The following is a 27984-nucleotide window of genomic DNA, read 5'->3' as shown; positions in this document are numbered from 1 at the left end:
AATCGACGGTCTGTACCAAATATACTAAATGATGTTGGCCTTTAATGCTCTTCCTTACCTTGCACGGTTCCCATCCAGTTTGGCTTGCCACTCCTCCCCAGACAACTTGATCCCTTCCCCATTCACTGCCTGCGTATGCGAATCGCTGCCTTGCACAGCCGTCGCCTCAACCTCAGCCTCAACACCCTCATCACCTTGCTCCTCCGTTTCTATGCTCACCACACGATCCGTCTGAAGCTCTGCCTCCCGCTCCTTCTCATCCTCTGCCTCCTGTTCCTGTTTCGCCATCGCCCACTTCTGACCCTGAACCGTCAAGGCCAACTTTTGTTTTTCGAGCAATTGGACTTGACGGATTAGTTGGGCGTGTTCTGGTGAGTCCAAGGAGATCCTGTTGGGCGTGCTCTCTATTGATGTTTCTGTTGCCGTCAGTGTTGTTGTTGATGATGGTGTGGGTGCGGAGCCGTTTATGGTAGAGGTATGCGTGGGTCCTCCGAGGTGGGCTTCAAGGGCCAGGATCTCGATCGAGAGCTCGACGAATCCTTGGGTGACGATGTTGCAGATCGTCGCATATTCTTCTGATGTCATTCGCTTTGCTGTATATTCCTTGAACGCACTACAAACGAAGAAAGATAGTGGCTCAATCAGCATTCCAATATAACGAAACGAAATATAGACTCTGGGGAGGGGAGGGGATTTTTTATAGCCAATGCCAATGCTGTGTGTTCGGATATGAACATACTCGTTGAATTCCTTGTATAATGAGACTCGTTCACTATTTGTCAATTTGCCCATGGCGTATTGTTTAAAGAAAATAGGATAGATGTGCGTGAGTCCAGTGCAATATAGCAAGGTGGTTTTCGTGCATAGTTTTTAGTGTCAAGGTGTTGTTTTTTATTGACATACGTCTGATGCTTAAGGAATCCGCGCAGACTGGTTACGATCTCCTGGTTACGAGTCTCATCGTCGAGATGAAGGCCGTTTGCTGATGAATTCACCATGGTTGCTTGATCTTTTGTTCGTCCTGATGTGCTTTGTGCGTTGCGTGAAAAAAAAAGGTGGAATGTCGAGCACAGCTGGACACGCGTCCCCTCCCTTTTTTTTAGTGGGTGGACCAATTTCACTTTTTTGCTTTTTTCCCTATTCCTCGCAATGTGGCTTTGTCATCTTCAAAGTGACAACCGTCTTTGCTACTGTGCTTCTCCCTGTGGAACTCCTCATTCGTTCAAACGAAAACAACGAATCATTTCTGTTGTTCCTGAACGTCATCCCTCCCTCCCTCTCTCCCCCTCCTTCCCCATCCCTTACTTCGCTCGTTGGAATCAAACACAACTCCTTCCTTTTCCATCTCCCGTGTGCGTCGATTTAGATCCCTAATCATGTTCTCTCGAGTGGCCCAGGCCACTTGCTCATCCCTATCACAGCAGTCGACCCGGCGACTCGTCTTTGCTTCAGCGCAGCAGCACACCCTCGCCCCTTCCTCCTCTTTATCAGCCCCTGCCACCACGACCCCATATTCCCTCATGAAACGATTCTATCACCCCTCCCCTTCATCTTCTTCGCTTTCTTCACCCTTCGCTGCTGATACGGCCCCAGCAACTCTGCGCTCCCTGCTTCACGCCAGATCTCTCTCGACCCGACCAGCCGGATCGCCCTCCACGTTGTCCTATTCACATCCTTCGACAGCTTCACCAACATCATCAACACCGATTATGTCTTCTTTTATTCGTAAGCAACAGACAAGAGTATCGATTGTTTCTCGAAAGTACACGTCTTCTTCGTCCTCATCTTCGTCAACATCATCAGCTACGGCGACTTCGACCTCTGCAGCAGGATCTGCAGCCAGGCTCTTGACAGAAGAATCAGCAGCAGCAGCAGCAACAGTAACCGGTAAGGCCCCATTGTCGTTTCATGAAGAGATGACAAGGGTCCGCTTCAGTTATAATTGGTGGAAGGAATGGACGATTATTATGGTAAGTATGGTATCTTTTTCTAGTATTTTTTTCCTTTCTTTTCCTCATTTTGTTGTTGATGGGTGTGAAAATCAAGGGCGAGATAACGCGAGATGACTATGGTTCTACTCCCCTGAATCTTTCTCCTTTTTTTCGATCAGCATGTGGGTTTATGAAGTCTGTGTAACACTGATCTTCCTTGTCCCTGAGTTTTTTGTTTGCAAACATCTGAAAATAACTCCTTTTCCTTCATTTTCTCAGGGCGTCTTTGCTGTCACTGGTAGCTCCACCGTCATGGTCGTCAAACCTCTTCTCAGAGATGGTAAGGTCACTTATTCATCGTGTTTTTTTTTATCGTTGTCGCTGCTCCACCATTGACCCAAAACATTCTCCCACTCATGTCTTCGTACAATAATAGTGTTCAAGTTGGATGGGTCCATGAAGGAGGGCCCTTGGTCCTTTCGGATCGCCTATCTCTGCACAACCCTACCTCTTTACAGCTGTGTCCTCCTCACAGTTGCAACGCTTGCCGGTCGCCGTCCCTATTTCAAGAAAGTCGTCCTCAGGATGTGGGGCCGTTTCCTTCCCAAAAAGGCTCTCCAGCGCTTCCAATAGACCTCATCAGCCCCTGGCTTTATAACAATAAAATTAGATATAGAGATTATGCATTATTTTATGGTCTTGTTGAATAGTTTACGTATGCTTTTGCCGCGCTTGGTCATTCTCGTATCTAAATTTTGTAGACCACTCCCTCGCTGAACATCAGCTTATTGGCGTCGTTCATCTTATTCAAAATTGCCGTTGCCTCTGCCGGTCCAAAGAGCTCCTCAATCTCCAGGTCTTTGTTTACAGCCGACAACAGATCCTCAAATCCAAGACTGTCCTCTTCGCTGTTCATGATCAGCCTGTTCGTCCGGGCCTGGAACAGTTCCTGTCGGCTAGGGTGGATCTCTCCTCCAGGGACATAGTGTGATCCGTTAATGCGTGAGCCAGTCGATGAGCCTTGCGACGGAATGTTGGTCGCTGCAGACGATCCCTGCGAACGACGAGACACCCTACGTGTCGCCGTCAATTCCTCCTCGACTTCATGGTCACCATCAATGTCCATCATCTCCATGCCCTCCTCCAGCGACTCCCGAACAGGCGCCTTGCCCTTGGCTGATACCGACGGCTGGCTAGCTCTGGTAGACGTTCTCCTCTGGCCGTTGGTCGACTGTCGTGCGTCCTGTTCATCGTCATCGTCGCTGTCATCAGTGTCAGACTCGCCAAGCGGTCTGTCATAACGGACTCTCTTGCTGCGCGACTTCTTCTTCGGCGCCTCCTTGAATAATGCAAATTTGAGAATGTCAATTGCTGCCTCCGCATCTTGATCCTGTACAAAGCTGGACAAACGGGCCTTTGCATGTGCGGTCGCAATACGGATCAATGTCTCTAAAGTACGGGCGGTGGCGGGTGCAACCTAAAGTGATTGTGGAAATGAAACATTGGTTATCATCGTCGCTTCAGTTCATGACGGCGCGGTCATCAACTATATAAAGGCAAAATTATCCATACCTTTTGAGAGTCCTCAACCGCCTTGTTTCGGATGTCGGTGTATGCGTTTGCAATCTTGTCAGCAGCGCCCTGAGTAAGCACAGGCTTGATTCTGGACTTGGCATAGTGGATATACTTCTTAAGGAATGCCATCGAGAGAATGTTCTTTTGCGCGCTCCTGCTCTGAATACCTCCGTGGATCAGCTCATTGTACTTTTCAAACACTGGTGTATCCTTGACTTCCTCCTCATCAGCTCCCACGTCCAAGTTCTGTTTTGCAATGTCGGGAATGGGCGCACCTATACGATAACACGATGTCAACTTCGTTAGTACATGCTGCCTTTCCGTTAATAGTTCATCACAACAAAGAGCTCAGATGCACTAGAGTTACCTTCTTCAACACCGGGGGGAACATAGCGATGCATGCGCAAGACGTGTTCCGAAATTAGTCTATCACGAATGTCATTGGGTTTATCCGTGACCACAAACAACAGATCGAAACGCGATAATAGCGAGTCCGGCAAGGCAATGTTGCGATGCGCTGGAATGGCTTCGTCATACTGTCCGTAAATAGGGTTGGCGGCAGCAATGACGCTGCAACGGGCGTTCAGCGAGGTGTGGATTCCAGCCTTGGCAATCGTCACGGTCTGCTGCTCCATGACTTCGTGAATCGCAACTCGGTCGACATCCGACATCTTGTCAAACTCATCAATGCAGACAATTCCTCTATCGGCCAACACCATGGCTCCGGCCTCCAGCTTGCGCTCCCCAGTCTCCTTGTCTGTCGTCACAGCCGCAGTCAAACCGACACCGGAAGATCCACGGCCTGTCGTAGCGATGGCGAGAGGGGCAGTGTTCAGAACGAATCGAAGGATCTGCGACTTTGCTGTTGATGGATCGCCCACCATGAGAATGTTGATATCTCTAGTAATTGATAATAGATACCGTGTCAGATTTTACAACAAAGCACTGTTTTCAATCGACAGCTTCTGACTTGTGACGTACCCTCTGATATGAGTGCCATTGCTCAGATTCTTCTCCATGCCTCCGAGCAACATTAGGAAGACAGCCTTCTTGATGTATTCATGTCCAAAAATTGATGGTGCAAGGGAGTTGGACAGAATCTCAAAAGCTTTCTTTCTCTTTGCAACTTTCTTGATATTCTCAATATCAGTATCGGTGATAGTAGGCTGTGCAATACCATTGCCAGCCTTGCCCGCAAAAGTCGTGATGTAGTTGGCGAGGATAACAGTCCTGAAGTAGCAAGTGACAATCGACAGTTAGCAGCAATCCAAAACATGATGCAAATCCAAATGGTCCGGATCCGTCAATTTTTGTCACATACTTGAAAGTAGATGAAGTCGACTTGGCATCTCTGCTTCCCAAGGTCCTGTAGACACCCACGACCTGAATTCTATCACCAGGCTTGACCTTGTCGACCAGATCATCGTCCAACAACACATCGATACTGCGAGGTAATTGGCCTGCGGGTGCGCGCTCAGGCATTTCCTGAATAGAGATGCCCTGATGATCGCGATATGTCGACATTCCAAACTCGGTCTCCAATGGATTACCGTCATCGTCCATCTGCAAGTATGCGGAGCCCGTCGCCAGTTCATTTGTCATCATAGTGCCATCGATATATTTCTTCTCGTGAAAGTTTTCGGTCTTTGGGCAGTAGTGCACGCTGTGAATGACTTTTGGTCTAACCAATCCGCCTAAAGAGTTCACAATCGAGCCGTCAAAGTCAGAAAAATAATCTGTTTTAATGGATCATTTGAGTGCATAGCTGCCGTCCGTCGAGACTTACAGCGCGTAACGATTCCCTCCAGGCAGACAAGCTTTCCGAGATGCTTGGCGCGCAATGTACGAGGGTTGACATGATGATCTCCAAAGCTTCCCTTGAGTCCAATGTACATGACTCTTTCACCATCCGTTGCAGGCTGAATCGTCTCTGCGACCTCCATGAGCGCCTGTGTGAATGCTGGAATATACTCCATAGGAGAGTTCATAAGCCTATGTTTCCAGAAATATGCAAGGGCAATTTAGTCAGCAGGAGCTCCCCTTGAATGACATGGACGAACTCTGCTGGAACCTCTGCAGTGTGATAACTCACTTGGTTGTCTCCTCGACGTTGTGGTCTCTAAGACGGTCCAAACTGACGACCAGACGCTTTGTACCCGCGTTAACCATGTTGCGGATTTCATTCTTGTACTCATTGACGCCATGCTAGTAGATCGAGGGAATCGTTTAGTCGGTGGTGAAACTACGACTTTTCAGGTACGACGCAAGATGGAATAAAGGTGCCCTTAAAACACGAGGGGAAACCTACGTCGCTGTCGAGAAAGTTGATGTAGTGGTTTACACGCTCCTTTGCAATCTCGTCCGCGAGTCTGGCAGCCATGGCGAGGGTGAGTTATGGATGAGGTGGATGAAAAGAAAGGAGCTGGAGGGCTAGAGATTACACAAAAACGACGCGACGCTTAATTAAACTGTTTACAAAAACCCTTAATGAAGTAGAGTGTGACTCTTGCGAGAAACGCGACGCGACGCATGCTGCTGGAAACTATTTCGACAAGTAACGGCTGACTCGTCCTTCGCATGGGGCCATAGGAATATAAGGGTGTCTTTAACTAATTGAGAGGAATCTGGTTGATGCTCGGCCTAGTGCGCCTTGGGACACTTGGCGTCTGGGTCTGGGACGGCGAGTGGATACTACTAGGATACGCGTCCAAGCTTGGTGGAGACGTATTGGCGTTGGGAGGGATAAAGGGCTGGGGCTCCCAAGCAGAGACAGAATGGCTACTGTTCGGCTCGATGAGGGAAATGACAGGGCTTGTGTGGGGTGCGTGGATTATGACCGGCAACTGAATGTCCATAGCACCCGGCGAATTTAAGATATTACTTGCAAGAGGGAGGGACGGCAAGTACGGCGGTGTAGTCCCAGTGGGAGGAACTGACGGTAAATAGAGGAAATGTTGCTGTTGATGCTGTTGAACCGTGCGCACATGTCTAGGCCACGGACCCAATACTTCCGATTTCATAGTCGCTTCAAAAGGCGCATCGCCCGCGTCGAATTTACCGTCGCATATGGCACCTGGGAGTTGTTGCTGAACTGGCTGAGCTGGTGGCTGGACCTTGTTCTGGGCCTGGCGTCGTCTACGGTTGTAAAAAGCATACACTGCCGCTGCAAGGACAACAAGAGCTGCACATACACCTCCTATCAGCCCCGCGTTACTACTGCTACCCGTTCCGTTTCCTAGATTTTGCGTTGAAGATGATGGTTGTGTTGACGCGGGTACACTGCTTGGGTTGGGGTTGCTTCCATAGTGATCCGCGATGCTGATCCTGGCATTAGAGCTTTGCCATATCCCTACGAAACCTCCTTCGACTGGCGCACTAAAAACGCCCGTGCTGTTGTGTATAAATATGTAGGACCCAGAGCTGCCTTGGACAATTGCGGACGACCTGAAATTATCAAAGGCTCCAGGGTAGTAGCCGAGCATACTGGATAGCTTCCCATCGTAAATAAACACGTCGGAATAAGATTGTGCTGAAGATGGCGACTGATATGGGAGAAGCATTAAAAAGAGGGCGTAAGAGCACAAATAGTGAATGTTGATGCTTATGGCAGCTGTGCTCACTGAGTGACGGGGTTTACTTACTGCGCAGGTGAATACGATCTTATTTCCCCAAGGGAGCATGTTTAAACCGTTTATGTCGTCTCCACAGGCACCGGCAAGGCCATCCGCACTTATGGGTATGAGAGAATCCTCAAACGGTGCGACTGTTGATCCATTTGAGATAGGGATTGCTGTCAAGGCTGCACGCTGCATGAAGTTGCTTGTCAAGTTCCTGCCTATGCCATACATTGTGCCGTTTCCTAGAATTGCCAGTCCCTGCATCAGACCAAACTTGTTGAGGTCCTGTCGTCATCCAATAGGGTTAGCGTTAGTTGACGTTTGTGGCCCTTATACCCTGTTCTGGAGAGTCAGCAGTACCTTACCAAGGACCACATTGACGGATTCTGGATCATAGTGAGAGTATTGGTATTCAGAGCTGCGACGGCGATGGCGCTGGTCGAGTTATGACTCGCGATCGAAGCATGAATGATGGCGGTTACACCTGTTACAGGGTCCTTGATGTTGACCAGTTGAGAGCTGCTGAGTTCGTTCCAGACGTATCCCTGCGAGGTGCTGACATTCTTCCACACATTTCCGTAAGGTTGGTACTGCAGTCCTCGGGACACATTGTCTGCGGCGGCATCCCTGGAGCTCTTGGAGGAGCGTGCGAGCGCGGTAAAGACTCCTGTGGCATCGGCTAAGCAGCCATAATCGTGGCCATTGATGTTGTCTTCTCCGAGATAGTAGTAGGCATCCCGAGGCACTGCGCTGACTAGAGTCCAGGAGAGGTTGTCGAGAGTATAAGGAGGGTTTGCGTTGGACTTGATGAGGATGTTGTAGGAGGAAGACGAGTCGTTGAAGGACGGGGCATATGCCAGTGCGTAGACATATGTACCATCGGTGGCAACGCAGACGGGGTTGAGGATGCCCATAGAGGGGTTGGTCTGGTTGCGGCACGAGAAAACAGATGCAGAGTCAAAAGACGGAAGAAGGAAGAAGGAAGAAGGAATGAGGGATGAGAAGGGCGATGACTCATTCTCATCTATGGGCAAGCCCGCAGCTTAGGTGTCTACTTTATTTCCCGGCCTCTTAATGAGCACACTCTGGAGAGTTCTTCCTTGTCCCTGCATTGTCTTGATCGATAATTGGCTACAGGAGCGCGCCGCAACTTTATTTTCCGCACTGCCCTGAACCGCACCTGCCCTGGCCAATAGAATGTCGTGTCATCTCTAAACACGCTAGGCTATCAACAAAAGCATTCCTTGGTTGGCATTTTACGCGTATAGCTTCGAGACGCTATTCAGGATGGTTGGTATATGTAGGCATCTGTAGGCGGCATGCCTTTGATCCACTTGCCATCCGCCTGCCTGTCTGGTTGTCTGCCTGCCTGCACTAGGTGTCAGTGGCATCCATCTCTTGCCAGCAACTCTTTTTTACTTGGACATGCAGTGTTCTGGCGCATGCGAAGTCGCATATTATATATGGACAAACGCGCGTCCGACATTTGGTAATGCCTCCAATCTGATCTACAGCGCTTTAAGGCACCACAGTAGAAACCGAATATCGCTAGTTGAGGCCAGAGTGTAGCTCTCGTTACCTAATGGCTCACGCTGATACCATGGTTCTCGATCAGAGGTGTGTCGGGTGCTGTGATCATATTCACCTCCATATGCAAGCTTTTTCTAGCATGATATGCTGCGCATGTGCCTGCCTGCCAAATTCTGCACCGATAGCATACAGTAGGACAGTGCTTGCATAGTTTCGTCTTCTCAAAGATATGTCAACTCCTTCAAGAAAGCTGGATTTGCAGCCTTGCTGACAATGAGGTGGATTCACTCTATTGACTAACACTACAAGAAGGAAACACAGGCAGCCTCGACTATATATGGCATACATCTAAGATCGCGTAATAGTGCTCCTTTCTTGTGCCGGCGCTCACCATAGGCTGTTCAGACCCTCAAACGAAGGGCGATCAGTGCCACGGCAACGGTACTTACTGGAACTAGTCACCAGCAAAATTGACCGTGTAACAACGTAATCAGGCCCAATCCATTGACCATCAGATCGTTTCCGTGATCCTGCACCAAGGTCTTTGCAGTGTTATACCCTAATGGGACAGTGACTTGCAGTAGATGAACGGCGCCACGCCTGCTCGATAGCAAGCTTAGCAGGTTGAATAAAAAAGTGTTAATGATGTATATTTACAGCAGCATACGCCTGAGAAAAATGGTTCAGTTGGAGTCCCCGTTGCTGACACCTATCGAAGCGACTCCCATAAAAGACAAAGGCGAGCACGTTGAGCATGGGTGCCTTTTCCTTCCCTTCGAGCGATGTCCTAACCGATTCAATCTAGCAATAGCAGTACATCATTTGAAAACACAAAGGAGTGAACGATGGTTAATAAATGCCAACGTTCATATTTCATTCGAACCGCATAATAAAGCTGCAGTGAATGGTAGCAGTACGACATATACAGTGAGTTGCAATATTGTTGTGGCCCTGGGTGGGCCTAAATACAACCATTCCTATAGTTCCATACACGGTTATCCCCAGGAGGATAGTATTCCAAGGTCTAGTGGTTAACAAAGTATCTCCTCAATGGAGAACAATCGCTACCGCCAATCTGCTATGTATGGTGTACAATTGCATAGAGATGGATTCTTGAACCGATTGTTCTTGGTCGGCGCTCAAACGGTATAAATAAGAATGATATCCAAGAGTAGGTCCATGAACGAGCCGGCCATGGCCGCAAACATCGACAGTGACTTTGATGAAATAGCAGCATACAGCTGTAACAAGAACAGCATCACATTCGTCAAACAGCCTGTCGTGTCGCAAGCAGTTATCGATACTTCTTGTCGTATTCCTCTCAGCAACGAATGTTACTATGCCCATGTTCAAGGCATCCATTTATTATCTTAAGCTGACCCTCTCTTCTTGGTCAACGTGCCCCCCTCGGTTCTCGGGCGGGTCCAAGAGATTGGTAATGAGTTCATTTTGTTCTCGATAAAATTCTTGAACTTTCTTGTTGGGCTTGATGGCCTCGAACTGCTCCTTAGATATCTAAGGATATGGATCGCTGGATCCGTAAAAGTCCGGAGACAGCTGTGGAGACAGCAGGCTGGCAATTCATGGTTTTGCTATGTCAACTGAGAGCGAGTGTAATGGCTGCTGTAGCTGCTTCGATATTTGATAGCTACCAGCACAGGGGATAGTTTTGAGCGCAGAGGATGAGGGCTGGACCATGTGGATGGTGTGGATGCCAGTCTATGGGTTTCTGTGGAGACTAGTAGAGCTGGCGCTATTGGCGCTCTGTTGATGAAAGGGTGAGACCAATAAGCTTTTTTATAAAAAATGAAAGGAGTGTAAACGTTGGCGTACTTTAAAAAAAGTTTACCAATACCAATTTCCTTTAAACTAACTGGAGTCCTACCCTGCACCCCAGAGCGCTGAGGGCATCTAGACGTGTATGCTTGGCTAGATGATTGTGCCCATCGCGTCTACTGGACATAGATAGCTATAGTAGGCGCATAATCTCCCGATGCATAAGTTCTTGAATTGGTCAAAGGGTCTCGCAAATCGGAAACAGCCTTCTGAGGAGCAAAAAGTGGAGAATCCTCGATGCAAACAGTCCATGTCTCTATTTTCATTTCCACTTTGAGAAGAAACCAGCCATGAAGCAGCTTTCAAGGAGCATTGTAGCCCACGCATTCCTTTTCTCGTCTGATAATTTAATTTTGCTATATGCAACTGCTTTACAATCGCGCCATGTCTCAGTGCCCCACGGACATACTTCTGCTCAAAGCATTTAGATGGTTTGGTTAATCATATGACAGATCAAGTTGCTATAAAGACCCGATGTATCTCCCTATGAAATGAACAAGGGGAGAATGCGATGAGCAATACCGTACATTTCCCGTGCGCCAGAATATGGACGTGTCCTATCGATCTTATACCAATCAGAAAACGCGACTTACCCTGACACGGTCCGCCAAAGTACGGCTGTAGTCCATTTGGTATGTGGCCTTGACCTTATCCATGAACTTTCCGCGGTTAACTACGACCAGTCTCGAAAGCTGATCCTCATTGGTACCCAGGCCCGACATCGACTCTTCAAACAACAGGGAAACATGGCGGGCAGGGTCGGCCGCCTGCATGATTGTAAACAGGATGATATCAATATGTTCGCCTTTGTGCTTGAAGTTTTTCTCAATGGTCGTCACTACGTGCGCGTCCATGTAGTGGGCATTGTAAGATTTGACGACGGTATGGAGCTGAGCTGTGGTGAGCGAGGAAACGTATTTGAGCAACGCGGGGATTTCCTGTGCTTGGAGCAGTTGGTGCAGGCGCTCGATCTCTGCCCCGACATTCTCCACAGGCTTATCTTCCTTGTCCTGTACCGCCGGAAATAATTTATTTGAAAAAGAGTAACAAAAAAGAAAAGAATGTTAAAAAAATTAGTACATTACCCATGAAACAAAACTATTTGCTGTTGCTGCTTTTGTTTCTGGAGCCATGCAAATGTATATTTTACCTTGAGGATGTCAATGAAAAAGGTCTTGGTGAGATCATCTTTAAGGTAGGAGAGAACGTGCGCCTGGATGTCAGCATTGTGCACAGCGGTAAACGCCTCGCGGAGTTCCCGTAAGTCCTCGGGGGTTCTTCCCACCAAGATCTATAAGAAAACGGGATGTTGCTCCCATGTCAGATTGGTTTCGTTTCTTTATCTGTGCTTACTTCATTTATTTTGCCTTCCACACGTTCTTTCCTGCATGGTGATACCCACAAACATGACCAATGCATAAGCGGTGCTTGAGCGGTGCACCGAGCGAGAAAAACGAGCGGTGTAGATGCAGTGAGCGCAAAGATGCAAAAATAAAATAACTTGCCTCGCAAAAGACCTCGACAGCGGTGTCCTTCTTCCTCAGGGCCTCGTACTTGCGGTTGGATTTGCCTGCACGATGAAGGTAGTGAACTTGAGCCAAAATCTTGTGCTGACAGGCACCCGCCAGTAATGATCCCACGCTTCCGATGATGCGCCTGTTGAGCTCTGCGGAAAGATCGACCGAGTACGTGGCCTTGTAGTGGCGAGCAAGGTTAACCAACTGCTGGTACTCTCTTCGTCCTATAGGTATTCGTTTTCAATTAGTAGAGGGGATAACATGTGGGCCAATCAGGTACATGTACAATAGAAGGGATGTAAAAGGGGGGGATTTCCTGGCAAAGTGCACCATAACAGAGACACATACCAATGATGTTGACAAGGGCTTCTTGGTCAGGCACAGGGGCAGAGAGTGCTGTGTGGACGTTTTGAAGGTCGAAGATGACCGCGGGTGGGACAGCTGGAGCCATGATGGGATATAGTATAGTATCGCACTTGGGTGGTTGGTGGTGATGTTTGGTGGGGACGAGAGAGAGAAAGAAGGAATAGAGGAAAGAAGATGAGATGAGAATCGAGTCCCTAGAAAAAGGAATGAGGAAAAGGAATTCAGAAGGATGAGCAAGTGCTCTCGCGAGTCGTTGAGGTCGTCCCGACCGATGGTGCTGCCCCGCGGTAAAAAAAAGAGTGTACCTGAATTAGTAAAAGTCAATCCTTGACTGTTGGTGGGGCTCAGCTGGGCCCTGTTTGCACTCCCGGATTATTGGACTTTTGTGTCTTCCCAATCTTCTTTTTTCTTTCCTCAGCCAAATTAGTTGCATGGAATCAAACCACAAACACACGCATACAGGCCGCACAAAGGTGTGTCCTGTTGGACGAATCGAAGAGCGTGTCTTCCACACGACCGAGTGAAAATATCTAGGCTCGACACATTCCCGCCGCTGTAAAAAGGGACCGGTGCTCATGGGGATTTATGTTAATAAAAAAAAAAGAAAAAAAAGCCGCTGTAAAAAGGGACCGAAGAAACATTAGGCGTATGCCGATGGGAAGCACATCTCCAGCCCAAGTCCAGAACATAGGGACGTGGTCCCTGAAAGGGATGTAGGCACCGCAACGTACATGATGAGCAGTGAGTGTGTTTGTGTACGTATGGGCGTAGTCGGAGCTAGCCAAGGACGCGTTTAGTGGCAACGCCTCGCGTCAGTTGTTGCCATACATACGAGTGTCTCTGCGCAGTCGCATTTTCCGCCCATGAAGAGAGAGTAGAGCCATATTGCGGGCCAGAGGGAAACCTACTTTGCAATTGATAACTGGGGTCAATTGAGCCGATGATACGTTGGGATATCTACATGTTTGTTGGATTCGTCAGCAAGGATGGAGCTAAAAATAGGCCTAGCGCGCCATGTCGTGGCCAAGGGGCTCCCACGACATAGGCCTCCTACTGCAGCCCCCAATGGGGGGTGGGGGCTGCTTCGTACCTGTTGCGTGGATCCTTTAGGCTTTTGGGTTCTGTGTCCTTTCCTCGATCGCAGCAGAAGGTGCGCCGAAAATTTTTCTATCAATTACTAATGTGTTAAGGGGAAGGAGGGAACACCGTTTTCCTTCTCACGGCCAATTGCGCTCCTTCCCAACGTGGACCGTGTTTGTGTTTGTGTTAGCAGTGTTGGCCTCCAGCAACTGTACCTTATTCTTTTTATTCCTAAGTTCTCTTCTCTTCCTCCTCCTCCTCCTCTCTTTACACGCTTCCTTCCCTTCTCTCCCTCTCTTCTCTCATTCCGTTTCCTTTCCTCTTCATCCAACCACTCATTCATACACCATGGGTCTGCTGTCGCTCGGAACACCCATGCCTTGGGAGGAGGCCAAACAGTACGCCGACCACGTCCGCACCCACGGTATCATTCAGTTTCTCAACCTCTGGGAAGCTACCAAGGACTCCCAGAAAGACTGTCTTCTCTGGGGCGATGAGATCGAGTACATGGTTATCAGCTACGACGATAAGAACCAGCGTGCCAAGCTCAGTCTGCGTGTCTGGGAAATCCTCCAGGAGCTGGCCAAGGAAGAGGAGGAGGCAATGATTAACCCTGCCAAGAAGTAAGTAAAGTGCGAGCAAGATCGACCGGTCCAATACCAATACCAATGCCAATGCCATGGTTACGTTGTAAAAAACCAAGCAAACTGTCCTATTGCTAACTCGACTAAGCTAATCTGTTCTCAAAAGACTGCTAGTCAACTCCTCCTGGCATCCAGAGTATGGTCGCTACATGCTGGAGGGCACTCCTGGCGAGCCCTACATGGGTCTTCCTCGCGATCTGCTGGCCGTCGAACGGAATATGAAACTTAGGTACTGCTTTGAATTTCCAATCGGCACTTAGGCATTCAGGCTCCAAAAAGTGCTAACACAGCTGCTTAATTCTTATTTCTCTGAATGATAGACGTGAACTGGCCAAGAAATTCATGAAGCCGAATGAGGTTCCTCTCACTTTGACATCGTACCCGCGTCTTGGATGTGCTGGTGACGGTCTGGATCCCCATCACGAGCCCCATGGACCTGCTGCCCGCAGTCTTTTCGTGCCTGACGAGATTATCAATGCCCACGCTCGCTTTCCGTAAGTTTTCGACAGGACAGCATTCTTGCCAAGTTACTTTATGAGCGAAGAGTGTCAATGGTCAAAGTCGCCATTTTTTTTTTTTTCCCTTGATACTCAAGCGTTGTACATCTCTCTCAACTCAATTGATCAGAACGTTGACTGCGAATATTCGCCGGCGCCGTGGATCCAAGGTGGCAATCAACATGCCTATCTTCCATGACAAGAACACGCCCAAGCCATTCATTGACCCCACTATCCCGACTTTTCACGATTATCCCGAGGACAAGAATGCAATTGAAGAGGGCGCTGCGCTGCCGGATCATATTTACATGGACGCTATGGCCTTTGGCATGGGATGCTGTTGTCTGCAAATCACCTTCCAGGCTGTTAATGTTGAGGAGGCTCGTAAGATCTATGATCAGATGGCGACATTGGGACCCATCATGCTTGCTTTGACAGCAGCTGCACCGATCTACCGCGGATATTTAAGCGATGTGGATTGCAGATGGAACGTGATTGCTCAATCCGTCGACGACAGAACCGAGGAAGAGCGAGGACTGAAGGTACTGCGATCAACGTTTGGCAAAAAAAATTGTGTGGATATTACTTACACATCTGTTTGTGACCATGTGTTGCAAATAACGAAAAAATCTTTGAGTGTTACGCGTGCTGAACGTCAAATGGCACCATTTCTGCATCATCTTACGATCTCTTACTAGCCACTGAAGGACAACAAGTACAAGATTGCAAAGTCGCGCTACGATTCGATTGACTCGTACATCTCCAACGACCCGAATAACAAACCCGAGTACAACGATATACCCCTGGTTTACGACAAGGACATTTACAAGAAGCTGTCCGAGAACGGCATCGACGACCTGCTCGCCCGCCATATCTCCCATCTCTTTATCCGCGATCCTCTGGTCATTTTCCACGAGCTGCTGAACGTTGATGATCATGAGAGCACGGATCACTTTGAGAACCTGCAGAGCACAAATTGGCAGACCATGCGCTTCAAGCCCCCGCCCTCCAAGACGAGCCCCATTGGCTGGCGTGTCGAGTTCCGATCTATGGAAATTCAGCTCACAGACTTTGAGAATGCGGCATTTGCGATCTTTATTGTCCTTGTCACCCGTGCTGTTCTCAGCTTCAACACTAACTTTTACATTCCCATTTCCAAGGTAAGCTATGTGATCCTGTTGTGCTGAATACGAATTGAAATAACTATATCCAGTTTTCAGAGTGTTGCTAACAGTTTTTTTGATCCTATTCATGATTTTGTAGGTGGATGAGAACATGAAAGTGGCCCATCATAGGAATGCTGTCTTGCAGGAGAAGTTCCACTTCCGTAAGCAAATCTTCCCTCAGTCCCGCCCTGGCACCCCAGCAGCAGGAACACCCTCTGGATCACCCCTTGTGGCCAATGCGACCCTGCCTCGTGGAACGACTACAAGCGCACACGCTCATCTTTCAGCAGGAATGGATCGCTCGGACGAGTACGAGCTGATGACGATTGACGAGATTATCAACGGCAGCTCTGAGAAGGGATTCCCTGGTTTGCTGGGTCTTGTCAACAATTATTTGAATACGCTGAACATCGACATTGAAACACGGTGCGAGATTAGCAAGTATTTGGAGTTGATCAAGAAACGTGCGAACGGTACGCTGATGACGGCGGCGTCGTGGATGAGGCAGTTTGTGCAGAACCATCCGGATTATAAGCAGGACTCTGTGGTATCGGAGAAGATTAATTACGACCTGGTCAAGATGGTGGAGAAGATCAACACGGGCGAGGTCCAGGTGCCGGAACTTCTGGGCAACTTTTCTGTATGAGGAACAAAATATAGATATGGGTTACAATGGCCCGGACAGAAATGAAATAAAAAATGCATGAGTAATAATCCTCATGATGCTGTTTATGCTCGGCGGAAACGAAACCCTGTGTGTGTGAGTACCACTCTTTTCAGAGCTGTGCCTGGCGCCGCGTTCATGGAGCTATGACTCGAAGGTGGTGACTGTGTCAGATACTAAGCCTTCATATTCTGCGCAATATCGAGCACAGTCAGTTGTCCCAGCTTCTTGAGTCACCCTTACTTCCCTATCCTATTTCAGAAATAAGAACCATATCTCCGACCCATTCTTCGCGACATCAGCAAGAACTTGTACAGCACCATTCCTTGAATCACCACCGCCATCACAAGAAGATAAACAGGACTTTACCATGTCAACCTTTGGAACTCACTTCCGTGTCACGACCTATGGAGAGTCACACTGCAAGGGCGTCGGCTGTATCATTGATGGGTGCCCACCCGGACTCGCCTTGACCGAGGACGATATTCAGCCACAACTGACCCGCAGACGCCCTGGTCAAAGCAACCTGACCACTCCTGTAAGCTAACTACTTTCTGTTGAGTGTTCATTTTGCATTTGTGTTCTTTATCAAATGGGTGTTTTTTTCTTTTTTTTTTCTTTTTGGTGATAAAATATCCACTGAATTGACTCGATTGATTTCCCATGTGCGATTACAGCGCGATGAGAAGGACAGGGTGACAATTATGTCCGGCACAGAATTTGGACACACGTTGGGCACTCCCATTGGATTGACGGTGCCCAATCAGGATCAGCGCCCTCACGACTATACCGAGACAGATCTGTACCCTCGCCCCTCCCATGCCGACTGGACATACTTGCTCAAGTACGGACTGAAGGCTTCGTCGGGCGGCGGACGCGCTAGTGCTCGCGAGACTATTGGTAAGGAAACAGGGAGGGTATAACACGTGCTCCTATGGTGCCGTGTTAATTGAACGGATTGCATGAAAGTAGCTCGGAAATTCTAATGTCGTGTACTTTACTTTTCGTGTGTGTGGTGTGTATGTTGTTGTTGTTGTTTTATTTATTCGGTTGTGTCAGGTCGTGTCGCTGCTGGAGCTGTGGCAGAAAAGTTCCTGAAGGAGGCGTTTGGAACCGAGGTTGTAGCATTTGTGTCCTCGGTCGGCAAGGTTGCGATGCCCTTCATTGAGGAACAGAACGAGAAGGGCACACCCTCGGAGGAGTTTGTGGAGTTGTTGAGCACGGTGACTCGCGAGATGATCGATGCGGAGGCTACTCGGTGTCCCGACAAGGAGATTTCTAAGAAGATGACTCAGGTAGAGCACATAAGAATTTTTGATCACGGCGTCGATTGTTATGCGATAAGGTAATTCGGGCCTAAACATTGTTTACCTTTTTTGTCGATGACCCCTTCCCCTCTCTTTGTTATTTAGCGTATTATCGAGGCAAAGGAGGCAAACGATTCGATCGGAGGCACCGTCACCTGCGTGATCCGCAACGTGCCCACTGGATTGGGTGAGCCCTGCTTCGATAAATTGGAGGCCAAGCTTGCGCATGCGATGTTGTCGATCCCGGCCACAAAGGCCTTTGAGATCGGATCTGGATTCGGCGGCACGCAGGTTCCGGGCCATTTGCATAACGATGCCTGGGTGGCCAAGGTCGGACGCAAGGGACAGAAGGTCCTTGGAACGAAGACCAACTACTCTGGTGGAATCCAGGGCGGTATCTCGAACGGAGAGAATATTTACTTCAGGATCGGATTCAAGTCGCCGGCGACGATCAGTCAGGAGCAGAAGACGACGAGTTATAATGGTGTCGATGGAGTTTTGGCGACGAGAGGCCGTCATGACCCCTGTGTTGTCCCTAGAGCGACACCCATCGTTGAGGCCATGGCAGCCTTGGTCATCATGGAGTAAGTATCTTTTACCTTTGCTGTTTTTATGCTCAGACTGATTAAGTTCAGATCGCTGATGAGTTTTTTTTATGCTACGCTCAATGATCGATAGTGCTGTTATGGCCCAGCTGGCAAGACAGAGCGCCGCTGCATTGTTGCCCCCCATGCCCGATACCCCTCTTCGCCCCGCTCCCTTTGTCATGATGGTGCCTGGCGGTCAGGCCATCAAGGTTGACGAGGCCGCCAAGCCCAAGACAGAGTAAAATGGAACGACGGGAAAAAAGGAACAGAAAGGCGTCTTTTGGCGCTGCATTTTCACGCGCGCACGCATGCGTTTCACCCATCGTCTTATGTATCTCATATATTTATCGGGAATCTAAAAACCAAGAAATTACGATGATCTTCATCAAAACTTTCAAATAAACCTTTCCGCATTGCATTATTCATATTCAGCCATGTGGGTTTTTTCTGTACTCGCTCGTCTTGGCATGTGCGTCCATTTGTTGTTGGGTGCAATTACACTTCTATTTTATTTGAGATTCACGCTCAGATTTAAGAGGGGGATGTAGAGCATGCATCGACATGCTTTCAAATGTCGAAGCAAGCGTGTGATAAAGGAAAAAAAGTGTTGGGTATCAGAGATACTGTGGATGTTGGGCAAACAAGGAGAGGGAACCAGGAAAAAAAAGAAGTTGTGGCGCAGTGGATGAAACGCCTTGAAGACACGTTCGAAAGATGAACTTGTTCCTGGTTCCTGAAAAAAAAAAAATATTGTGTAGCCGGCTTATTCATTCCATTGGTGCGGATGAATATTTCTTCCTCTCTCAATTGGTCCCTGTCTTTGTCGGTTGTAAAAATAAAATAAAATATAAATTTATTGTGATTTCCTGTTTCTAGGAAGACCCTGAGCAAAGGAACAAGGGTACTTCAAAATGACGACTAAAAAGTCGTTCGAATTGGCTGACATATCCTTTGTTCTGCGCAGTGGGAGAAGGACAGCCATTCGTGCTTGTCGGATGTTCCTGCTGCAGTCCATGCCTCGCGGGCAAAGTTTGTTTCCCTTCCGCGGCAAATTTGTTGCTGGTCTATGTGCCAAGCGCGAAGCACGAAGGGAGGGGGGAGGTGTGCCGAGGTCGAGGGAACGTTGCTTGGGTTTGTTGCAGAGGCACAGACACATATGTGCATGTTCATGCTATGTGATATTGGGTTACGGTCGAACGCTGGGAAGTGTAGCGTGTTCGTTCAATGGAGCAGCCGCAGTTGCAGTTGAGCTCAATGCTGGGCTGTCGGTAGGATCAGGGTCTCGAGGTGATCGTCAGGGGGGCACAGGATATGGCCATGGCCCACGGGCGAGTCCGGCGCAGAGGACGACGAGGGCGTCAATTGCGGGGATGAAGGAGGGGTGGGGAGCAGGGGCAGAGGCGCGGATGAAGCCTTGGTTGTGGATGTGGTTGTGGCAGCGGCTGTGGATGCAATGGAGACGGCGACATGGTCGGCAGCGTGGTTGCAGTGGCAGTGGTGCGAGCAAGTGACGATGAAGCGACGGGAGGGGGCCATTCTTGTGTGTTGGGCGAGGTGAGGTGTGATAATGTTGGTCTGAATGGTGTTGCTGATGTTGTTGCTTTCGATGCTGGTAGCGGTTGTGCTGATGGTTATAAAGAAGAAAAGAAAGAAAAGAAAGAAAGAAAGAAGGTTGTTTGCATGGTATTTATATGTGAATCACTATGGCTGTGCAGCAAAGAGGGCCCCTGGCAAAACACTGGCCGCGTTGAATTGACTCGTTTTCCAGAAAAGGAAATTGATGCGCGCAGTCCACGCACGGATGGGTGTCCTCATCCATCGAAAGCAGCTTTGGAAGTGCTCCCGTAGGAGCAACTCTCGGCATGTTGCGGTTTCTTCCTTTCTTCTCTGTCCTTACTCCTCATTCCTGAAGAAGATGGAGTCTTGGCAACATGGCCTTTTTTGCTAGGGCTCATAGAGATGAGATGGGATTGCTGGGATGTCAATCGAGAGTTGCGTATCAATTTTATTTTACGCCCCCTCCGTCTTTTTTTCATTCCGACGCGGTGCTGTCTATGTCAGTGTCTATGCTCCACAGCCAAGAACGCGCTTCACCAATTGCTTCTCCCCCCTTTTTTTGCGCTGCGGCAATGCTTCTATGCATCCCCATAAGTGCTTCGCCTTTCCAGCCGCTTCCCGCTTCCCCCGCATTATGGGCCATCGTGTTCAATGACAGCCCGCCTGACATGCTATGCACGCATCTACCTTCCGATGATTACTGCGTCACTGAGAGGGAAGTCCTCCTTCTTTTCACGGCTCGCCAGGATACTTCGAGCTAGGCGAAGATCTTCTTTTGAGTGCTCAAGGATTGTTTATTATTGCTAAGTAGATATATAGTATACTTTATGGGAAAGTCAAGAGCAAGATCTTGATTTCCATGTCCCACTCTCTCTTCCACTGCGACTCGTCCGCAAACTCGTCCAGTTCATTTTTGACAGCCTCCAAAATTTGGTTCAGATTTCCGTGCAACGTGGCCGAATACTGCTGCAATTTCGTCTGCCCCGTCAACAGCGTCTGCAACGCTGGCGCAATGAAATTCGTATACACATCCGAGTCATCACCGTCGACCCTGGACTGCAGCTGCATAATCAGCTTCCTCACGATCCTGTGCTTGATCATCGGCATAAAATGACAGATCGAGGGTGGGTTGCCGCAGATGTAGTCCATATTGTGGCAATCGGGCATGGTCCAATTAACACCCAGTGGAGGCTGCCTCACGCGATGAGGATGGTTGCAGTCGCCTTTAAACTTGGGCTCGTCCTTGAAGATCGTGTCAAAGACCGTGGGGAAGATAGTGACATCCCAAGCATTCTGGGCCTTGACGATGGAATCTTGGATGGTTTTGACCGCTGCTGTTGATTCCGCAGGAGACAGGGTCTGGGCGACTGGGATACCATAGAAGAGGGATTCCTCGATTTTGCGGTTGAGGAGTGTGAAGTAATGGCTAGAGACGATCTGGTACTTGTCAGCGAAGGCGTGCGAGACATTCACCTGACATTCGCGCTCGCAGGCCTGTACTGAGGACGGGAAGTAGGAAAGAGCGAGGGAGAGCACGCCGACAAGGGCAGCTGTTGAGAACTTCATAGTGCGGTTGAGGTTGTTGACGAGATTTGGGGAGGGGTGTGTGTGATGAATGTGAAGAACCGAGAGGGCGTAAGGCAGAGTCCTGGTTCAATTGCTCTAAATATAACAGCGAGTGTTGGGGTGTGAGATGGTTAGTTAGGATGAATCGGAATCGGATGTTTAGGAGGGAAGAGATCAGGGCATGAACATCATCGGGACGAAGGTCGATGAGTGGTCTTTGATATCCTTTAGTGCTCAGAAATGTTTGAACTTTCCGACAAATGAATTTTTTTTTTTTCATACTACGCGCCTTTCTCAAGTGCGGATTCCTGCGGGGATATGTTGAGGTATTTCAAATGTTGTGGGGAACACTTACTTCTTTCTGGTGACTTCTGACAGCAGCTGAGACGGTTGGAGGCGGGGAGGGGCGAGGAAGTGGATACGGGTCGAAGGAGGACGATGAAAGTAAAGAACAAGAGTGCTTCTTCGTCCTCTTTTATAGCTATCATATTTTACGCCCAAATCACCGCCCATCGATCTTAAAATAGAAAATAGAAAACGGATCGCCAGTGGCACCTAGCGCTCACACAAGCACGCATTGAAAAGAAGACCATCCCCGGTAGATCCTCCGCCCAAGCACAGGGCAACACCGCCTCAACACCTTACCCCAAAGAAGGATGCATACGGAAGGCGTGGCTTTGAGTTTATTACGATATGTACACTATACAAGTCCGTGGTGAAGATGAACGCCCCAGAAAACTCTGAGTCTCCTTGTCGAATATCAGTCCAATGTCCAACAATTCTTTCAGACTGCCCATCGACCATGCAAGAGAACGCTTCCCATGACTTTTACTGTCGATCATTATATACATGCACATTAGCCCAAGAGAGGAGCGCTCTCGCCCGACTGGCGACCAACGAGACGGAGGACAAAGGGCTTGAGAGTATAGGCGGTGACTGCAATGCCTAATCCGAGGGCAGTCCAGTGGATGGCATCATGGCTCTGCTGGGCGAAGACACCGAACAAGTACCAGGCCAAAACGAGGGCGCCAGCTATGTTTAATCGCAGTGCAATAACAAGGCTTAGAATCAAGATTTCCACCTTCATGTATAATTGAGTACAGACAAAACATAAAGTGGACTTACCGACATCGCCCTGCTTGTATTCAATATACCCAATGACGGTCGAAGCAATGAATGCTAATCCAGCAATTGCAAGGACAACCTGGAAGGTCGAGGGACCGTCATCGTGGGTGGTAGAGAAGACTGCGAAGAAATTGATGATCAAGAGGACAAAGATCCAGGCGTGGTAGAGTGAGAAGGGGAGGTGCAGGAAGATCACATCCAGCAGCGTCTCGGCCGAATCTTGCTCCTTAAGACGGTAATAGATGAACGACACAGCGCCGGTGGCGAAGAACAAAGCGACCAGAGCCCAAAAGGTGTGGCCCGAGGACTATTATGCGTGCACAAACAGAGTTACTAGGGTTAGGTTCTTCGCCAAAAAATAAAGGGCGTTGCGCCTTTTCCCCTTCCTTGGCCCTAAAAGAGAACACGAACGAAATAGACCAGTTTCTTGTCAAGTAAACCGCCCTCGTCATTCCCACTGGACCCGTTTTAAACAGACAGCTTGTTCTCGAATAAGAAGTCGCCTCAGCTACCACTAGCTACCATCATTACTACGAAACTGCTGCCTTTTCTGATATCGACAATATAGCGCGCCGCCAAGATCCAACTTCATCCACAGCCTTTTTTTTTTTTTTTTTTTTTTTTTGTGGTGGCTATTATCACCGGATTTTGCACTTCCAAAGTACGAACAAGCAACCAGTGCGAGTGATAAAGAAAGAGTGAGGGCTAATGGACATGAGCATACCCAGAGAGCGAGCCAGATGGCGTTAAAGATGGAGGCGGTAACAAAGTGCCAGCCCGCAGCCTGGTGGACCTTGTCGGTGAACCACTGGAAGATAACCATGCCTCCGAGGAGGGTGTGGATCAGAGTCCAGATGTAGAAGGTGAAGGAGGCGGGGGTGATGTAGGACTCATGCTTGGAGTCGTAGGGCGAGTCCGTGTCCTTGTCGCCACCAAAGGTCGAGTAGAGGTTTCCGGAGAGGAGGGTCACGTAGACCAGGATATTGGCGACCTTAGAAGGCCAATGCTCGAATTGGATACCCATTTGTGCTTGTGCAAAAGGCGAGGATGGGGTAGTTCGGTGTTGGTGAAGTGGGAGGGAGGGGGGGAGAGGAAGAAAGAGAAGGGAGGAAAAGAAAGAAGAGAGGCAGCGGAACAGACAGGTAAAGAAAATATTTTCGTTCGGCAGGGTTCTCTGACCGGCTCTCATCCCATCTCGTCATGGGTTATATTTTGGCCCACTGGCACCACAGCATCACATCAGATACTCTTTATTGGGGATAGCCTGCCACATGTCCATTCTGGGCCCCTTCCCCGCAAACCATCAACACCTTGCATATCCCAGCCACAGGGCACTCGGTGATAATCCTGTCTGTGTCTATCGCCATGTAGACTATCCCGTAAATGCCACCAGTCCACAGAGGGGGTACGGGGTTGTGGTATCATACCGATTATCACAGGCATGGGTTCTGAGAATGCGGGCGGCTGCATGTTCCTTATTCCGGTTACTATGTATTCTATGGAGATGAGGGGGTTTACAGATCGTATCGCAGTTGATGGTCGGCGGGGACAGACGCAACCGCAAGTGCGCTGTTGTAGGCCTGTCCAATCAGAATGCCCAATTGCTCTCCAAACGCGCAGCGCGTTGCATTGGAGAGAACCCACAGAGACGCGAACAGACAGAAAAAGGGTTCACGCCCAGGTCGAGTCACACATCCATACATTCACCGACGCCCAGGAACACCTTTGATTCACATAAATAACCTATGCGAATGATGCCCCCTCCTTCTTTCTGATGCTTCATCACACCCACGCCTCTGTCAGCCAACACCCTTCTACTGCCACCCTCCCTTCCCTCTCTATCTCTCCTTAGAACTGAAAGCACACCCTTGACACATCACTTTTGACATTCGCTTTGTGATCATTCCCTCCATGACCTCTAACGTACCAACGGCCGAAGCTGGACAAGCACAGCCACAACAACCACCTATTCAAATTGGCCGCCGTATTGAGGTGGATTATTCTCGAGGCACGGTGCGATACCTTGGCGAGGTGCCGCCCACAAAAGGCGAGTGGATCGGCGTCGAGTGGGACGGCAAGGAGCGAGGGAAGCATTCGGGCGAGCATAACGGAACCAAGTACTTTAATTGCCTGTAAAGTGCAATCTTCACATTTGCAATTAATGACAGTCTAAACATGCTATATCGAAATACCGACCTTTTTTTTTTCTTTTTTTTTTCTTTTTCATCAATGGAACAGTTTCCCTGGCACAGGCAGTTTTATCCGACTCTCCTCCAAGATCCAGACTGGTAACTCGTTACTCCAGGTTCTGAAGGAAAGATATGTCGATGAAGAGAAGGACGCCAAGGCCGCATTATATCTCGGACAGTCCAACGTCGTTGTCGATGTCTATGACTTTGAGCGCGTCAAGGGCCGGCAGAGGTATGGAACGGATGATCAATGGGATGCAGAAATATTAAACCTATCCTTGACGTGATTCTTTGCACATCTCACCCGCTCGGTGCTGTACGATCCCTTTTAGTAAACTACACTTGATGGAGGTTGTAGGTCTGGCCAACACCAATGTCGCTACTGCATCAGGTTTCGATGAGATGCAAAAGGCTTGTCCAGGTAAGCAAACACTCCTATTGTTCGTTGAGATCGCCATAGGTATGGTCCTCTAACAGCGGTCGCTTTGGAAACGGTTCTTTCATAGCCATTCGAGACTTGGATCTCTCGTCCACTCTGCTCTGTACATGGAAAGACGTTGCGAACATTTGTGCACCTCTTACCAAGCTGGACGTCCTGCGCTTGAAGTGAGTGTCCATTAAAAAAAAAAAAAAAAAGGCCGAATAAGGCCGTCAGGTCCAAGTGGAGAAGACTCCAGTGTCAAATCCAAGTTCTGACATGTCTGCTCTTTGTCGCTAGCCGAAACCGATTTCAGCCGCTTACAACGCAACCATCGCTTGAATACGGATTCAAGAATATTCAATGCCTGGCCCTGAACCGTGTCTTCATGCCCTGGGATGAGGTATGCTGACAAGTTACTCCTATTGTCTATAGATTGAAGGACAATCATTTAACTGACAAGATGATTTCATTGTTGGCACACAGTTTGAGCTTTTGGAGCCTTCGTTGCCGAATCTGAGAATCCTTCAGATCGGTTACAATCTCTTTTCTGAGCTCGGCAAAGTGGATCCCTCAGTCCCGATCGCATCGCAAAAGGTCAAAGGATTTGCCAACTTGGAAAATCTGCATTTGGAGGGCAATGCTTTCACAGACTGGAACCAGATCCTGCGCCTCTCACGCTTGCCAAAGTATTTACCACTGCATCGTTGTGATCTTGCGTTCGGCCCCGCTGTCTCGGTCCTTTTCTTTGTCAGACGACTAATGGTGTCTACTCCTCATCTTTGCCTACCAAATGATGTGTCCCAATATAGACTGGAGTCTTTGGATCTGTCAGAGAATAAGATTGAGAGCATTCTCGGACCACAGGACGAGGACGACTTCAAGCTGCTGACATCTCTTCGCCTCACCGATAACTCCTTGAAAGAGTGGACGAGCATCGACCAGCTCGGTCGCTATACCTCCTTGAGAACTGTTTGGATTGGAAACAACCCTCTCACGAATACAGCGTCTACCGGAGAGATCAATACTGCATCGGATCCCAGGATCACAGCCATTGCCAGAATGCCCCATATTCAGTACTTGAATGGATCAGAAGTAAGCACATTAGGACCTTTGAATTGTTTGAATGAAAGACTGACGGTATATCCCACAACTAACTATGTTTTGCTACCTGAACGATACGTATAGATATCGAAAACAAACAGAATCGATGCAGAAATATATTACTTGAAGAACGTGGCAATGACGACTAAAGGAATGGACCCTGAAGCAGTTCACGCACTTCATCCACGTTTTGAGGAGCTTTGCGAAGGTATGACTAGCACTCGAGATACCTTTTTTTTCTTCCCCATTCTCTTCTGGAAATCGGTCCTTCGCTTCTTAATGGTATTAATGTTTATTGATATGTTTGATATCGATAGTCCATGGGCGTCCGGATACAGGTGATGAGTACAGAAAAGCTACCAGTGAAATCTTAAAAGATCGTCTGATCGGTAAGAGCAGAACGGTGATCCTGGTGCTGAACGCCACCCTCGTGAGTGCATAATGAATTTCTCCCGCAACACAGTTTCATACCCCTGACAACTTCCATCGTTATTTCTCGTTTGTTCAGCAATTACCTTGGTGTCAAAGGACAGCATCGAGGGTCCTGCCAAGGCATCGTTCCAAAGAAATGTCTTGGGCACAATGACGGTCAAGAACCTGAAGAACTTGGCGCAAAAGCTGCTGAAGATCCCTGCTATTCGCCAGGAACTGGTCTTCTTGACCAACGATCCAGATTATGAGGATGTTAAGGTAAGCGGCAACCACTACTCATTCGCTTGACTAATTCGTGAGTCTAGTTTACCTGTAGTACTCATCGACTCTTTTTTTATTTGTTTTGCTTTTGCGGTGCAGGTCAATGTCACCCTGAAAGATGATATGCGCCAGATATCATACTACGATGTTAGCGATGGCGAGGTGATCATGGTTTTGAACAAGACCAAGCTGAAAATGTAGATTCCCGGTCCCAGTTAAAAGCAATTTCTATTGTTGCTAGAGCAACACACGCGCCGCATCCAGTTGCGGACCAAAATACCTTTTAATAAAATGTCGTCTTTTCTCATATCCTTGTCCGTCGCTGCTGTGTTGTTCATGTCTTGGTCGCATAGCTAGTTTGGCAGCAAATTCGTAACGGGGTCTCACACGCATCTCCAAATCGTCAATGGAAGACTGTGTCAATGAACGCAAGGAAATGTATTAGCAAGCGTCCGGTAGGCGATAATGGAGCTGCATGAAAGCAAGGCAGCATTATCCGCCACACCAGATGTTGTTCAAACTGCTTGTATTGTCAAAATGGCTCCTTTATTGATAGTATAGCTCCAGAGATGTACGTGTTCTTGTTGCCGCCGGATGAGTCAAATAAATAAAGGCCTTGAGCGACTCCACGAAAAGATGGGGGCCCGGGACGGTCTTGCAAGCAATCCTCTTCCTGAGCTTTGCCTCCCTGGCATGATTGCCCTCCGTTTAGTTAAAGACAAAACCAGAAGCAAGTGTTTGGTTAGTCAACTGCAATAACGCATAGTAATATGGCCTCCATCTCTGCCAGTATCTGCGGGGCATCAGGCGAAGGACAGCGAACGTAACCAGGGGCAGAGTTCGTCTGGACAGTAGCTGAAAGCTCGTACCCGTATGGATATTCAGCCAACGGCAACATACTCATTCCTACAGATACGCTAGAAACAAGTGAGTGTAGCTATAGTAAGAAAGAGAGGAAGCTTTACAAGCGTACCCTGGAATAAAGGGGCTTGATATATATGAACTAGAGCCGATT

General features: G+C 48.6%; 11 protein-coding genes across 11 annotated transcripts; 5 read left to right on the top strand and 6 right to left on the bottom strand.

The window, feature by feature from the left end:
- Position 1: 1 nt before the first annotated feature.
- On the bottom strand, positions 2–1198 carry BC939DRAFT_28614 (uncharacterized protein). The gene is made up of 3 exons (XM_051551248.1): positions 904–1198; positions 740–772; positions 2–613 (listed from the first exon to the last, which is right to left on the bottom strand). Exons 1-3 carry the CDS (start codon positions 996–998, stop codon positions 55–57), a joined length of 687 nt encoding a protein of 228 aa, XP_051406939.1. The 5' UTR covers positions 999–1198; the 3' UTR covers positions 2–54.
- A 318-nt stretch (positions 1199–1516) lies between these two features.
- BC939DRAFT_28643 (uncharacterized protein) lies at positions 1517–2622 on the top strand. Its single transcript, XM_051551251.1, has 4 exons — positions 1517–1592; positions 1844–1970; positions 2211–2271; positions 2368–2622. Exons 2-4 carry the CDS (start codon positions 1917–1919, stop codon positions 2562–2564), a joined length of 312 nt encoding a protein of 103 aa, XP_051406938.1. The 5' UTR covers positions 1517–1592; positions 1844–1916; the 3' UTR covers positions 2565–2622.
- A 57-nt stretch (positions 2623–2679) lies between these two features.
- Positions 2680–5886, bottom strand: BC939DRAFT_507900 (minichromosome maintenance protein 3; the record flags this gene model as incomplete). Its single annotated transcript, XM_051560941.1, has 8 exons — positions 2680–3408; positions 3504–3781; positions 3874–4406; positions 4488–4736; positions 4828–5200; positions 5293–5498; positions 5599–5711; positions 5815–5886. The coding sequence occupies 8 exons, from the start codon at positions 5884–5886 to the stop codon at positions 2680–2682; spliced, it is 2553 nt and encodes an 850-aa protein (XP_051406937.1).
- A 92-nt stretch (positions 5887–5978) lies between these two features.
- Positions 5979–8160, bottom strand: BC939DRAFT_467604 (uncharacterized protein). The gene is made up of 3 exons (XM_051557806.1): positions 7489–8160; positions 7148–7408; positions 5979–7048 (listed from the first exon to the last, which is right to left on the bottom strand). The coding sequence occupies exons 1-3, from the start codon at positions 8035–8037 to the stop codon at positions 6116–6118; spliced, it is 1743 nt and encodes a 580-aa protein (XP_051406936.1). The 5' UTR covers positions 8038–8160; the 3' UTR covers positions 5979–6115.
- A 2461-nt stretch (positions 8161–10621) lies between these two features.
- BC939DRAFT_467601 (uncharacterized protein) lies at positions 10622–12650 on the bottom strand. Its single transcript, XM_051557805.1, has 5 exons — positions 12355–12650; positions 11995–12230; positions 11640–11780; positions 11083–11499; positions 10622–10973 (listed from the first exon to the last, which is right to left on the bottom strand). Exons 1-5 carry the CDS (start codon positions 12455–12457, stop codon positions 10914–10916), a joined length of 957 nt encoding a protein of 318 aa, XP_051406935.1. The 5' UTR covers positions 12458–12650; the 3' UTR covers positions 10622–10913.
- Positions 12651–13604: 954 nt separating this feature from the next.
- On the top strand, positions 13605–16500 carry BC939DRAFT_467598 (glutamate-cysteine ligase-domain-containing protein). Its single transcript, XM_051557804.1, has 6 exons — positions 13605–14075; positions 14203–14325; positions 14417–14590; positions 14724–15135; positions 15292–15753; positions 15857–16500. Exons 1-6 carry the CDS (start codon positions 13801–13803, stop codon positions 16403–16405), a joined length of 1995 nt encoding a protein of 664 aa, XP_051406934.1. The 5' UTR covers positions 13605–13800; the 3' UTR covers positions 16406–16500.
- A 159-nt stretch (positions 16501–16659) lies between these two features.
- BC939DRAFT_416693 (chorismate synthase) lies at positions 16660–18749 on the top strand. The gene is made up of 5 exons (XM_051553015.1): positions 16660–16961; positions 17101–17323; positions 17483–17718; positions 17836–18314; positions 18409–18749. Exons 1-5 carry the CDS (start codon positions 16794–16796, stop codon positions 18557–18559), a joined length of 1257 nt encoding a protein of 418 aa, XP_051406933.1. The 5' UTR covers positions 16660–16793; the 3' UTR covers positions 18560–18749.
- A 433-nt stretch (positions 18750–19182) lies between these two features.
- On the top strand, positions 19183–19949 carry BC939DRAFT_467594 (uncharacterized protein). The gene has a single exon (XM_051557803.1). It carries the CDS (start codon positions 19229–19231, stop codon positions 19826–19828), a length of 600 nt encoding a protein of 199 aa, XP_051406932.1. The 5' UTR covers positions 19183–19228; the 3' UTR covers positions 19829–19949.
- Positions 19950–20699: 750 nt separating this feature from the next.
- BC939DRAFT_481651 (uncharacterized protein) lies at positions 20700–21440 on the bottom strand (the record flags this gene model as incomplete). The annotated part of the gene is made up of 1 exon (XM_051559044.1): positions 20700–21440. One exon carries the CDS (start codon positions 21438–21440, stop codon positions 20700–20702), a length of 741 nt encoding a protein of 246 aa, XP_051406931.1.
- An 856-nt stretch (positions 21441–22296) lies between these two features.
- On the bottom strand, positions 22297–23589 carry BC939DRAFT_403293 (uncharacterized protein; the record flags this gene model as incomplete). The annotated part of the gene is made up of 3 exons (XM_051552728.1): positions 22297–22472; positions 22566–22872; positions 23290–23589. The coding sequence occupies 3 exons, from the start codon at positions 23587–23589 to the stop codon at positions 22297–22299; spliced, it is 783 nt and encodes a 260-aa protein (XP_051406930.1).
- An 887-nt stretch (positions 23590–24476) lies between these two features.
- On the top strand, positions 24477–27170 carry BC939DRAFT_507892 (uncharacterized protein; the record flags this gene model as incomplete). The annotated part of the gene is made up of 11 exons (XM_051560940.1): positions 24477–24697; positions 24804–24986; positions 25087–25175; positions 25261–25360; positions 25473–25575; positions 25659–25861; positions 25985–26267; positions 26361–26484; positions 26594–26665; positions 26785–26966; positions 27069–27170. The coding sequence occupies 11 exons, from the start codon at positions 24477–24479 to the stop codon at positions 27168–27170; spliced, it is 1662 nt and encodes a 553-aa protein (XP_051406929.1).
- Positions 27171–27984: the final 814 nt, after the last annotated feature.

This window comes from Gamsiella multidivaricata (genome assembly GCF_025024155.1).
Source record: "Gamsiella multidivaricata strain RSA 2152 chromosome Unknown BC939scaffold_110, whole genome shotgun sequence".
NCBI classification, from domain to species: Eukaryota; Fungi; Mortierellomycota; class Mortierellomycetes; order Mortierellales; family Mortierellaceae; genus Gamsiella; species Gamsiella multidivaricata.
This window is presented reverse-complemented; position numbering and strand designations above follow the sequence as displayed.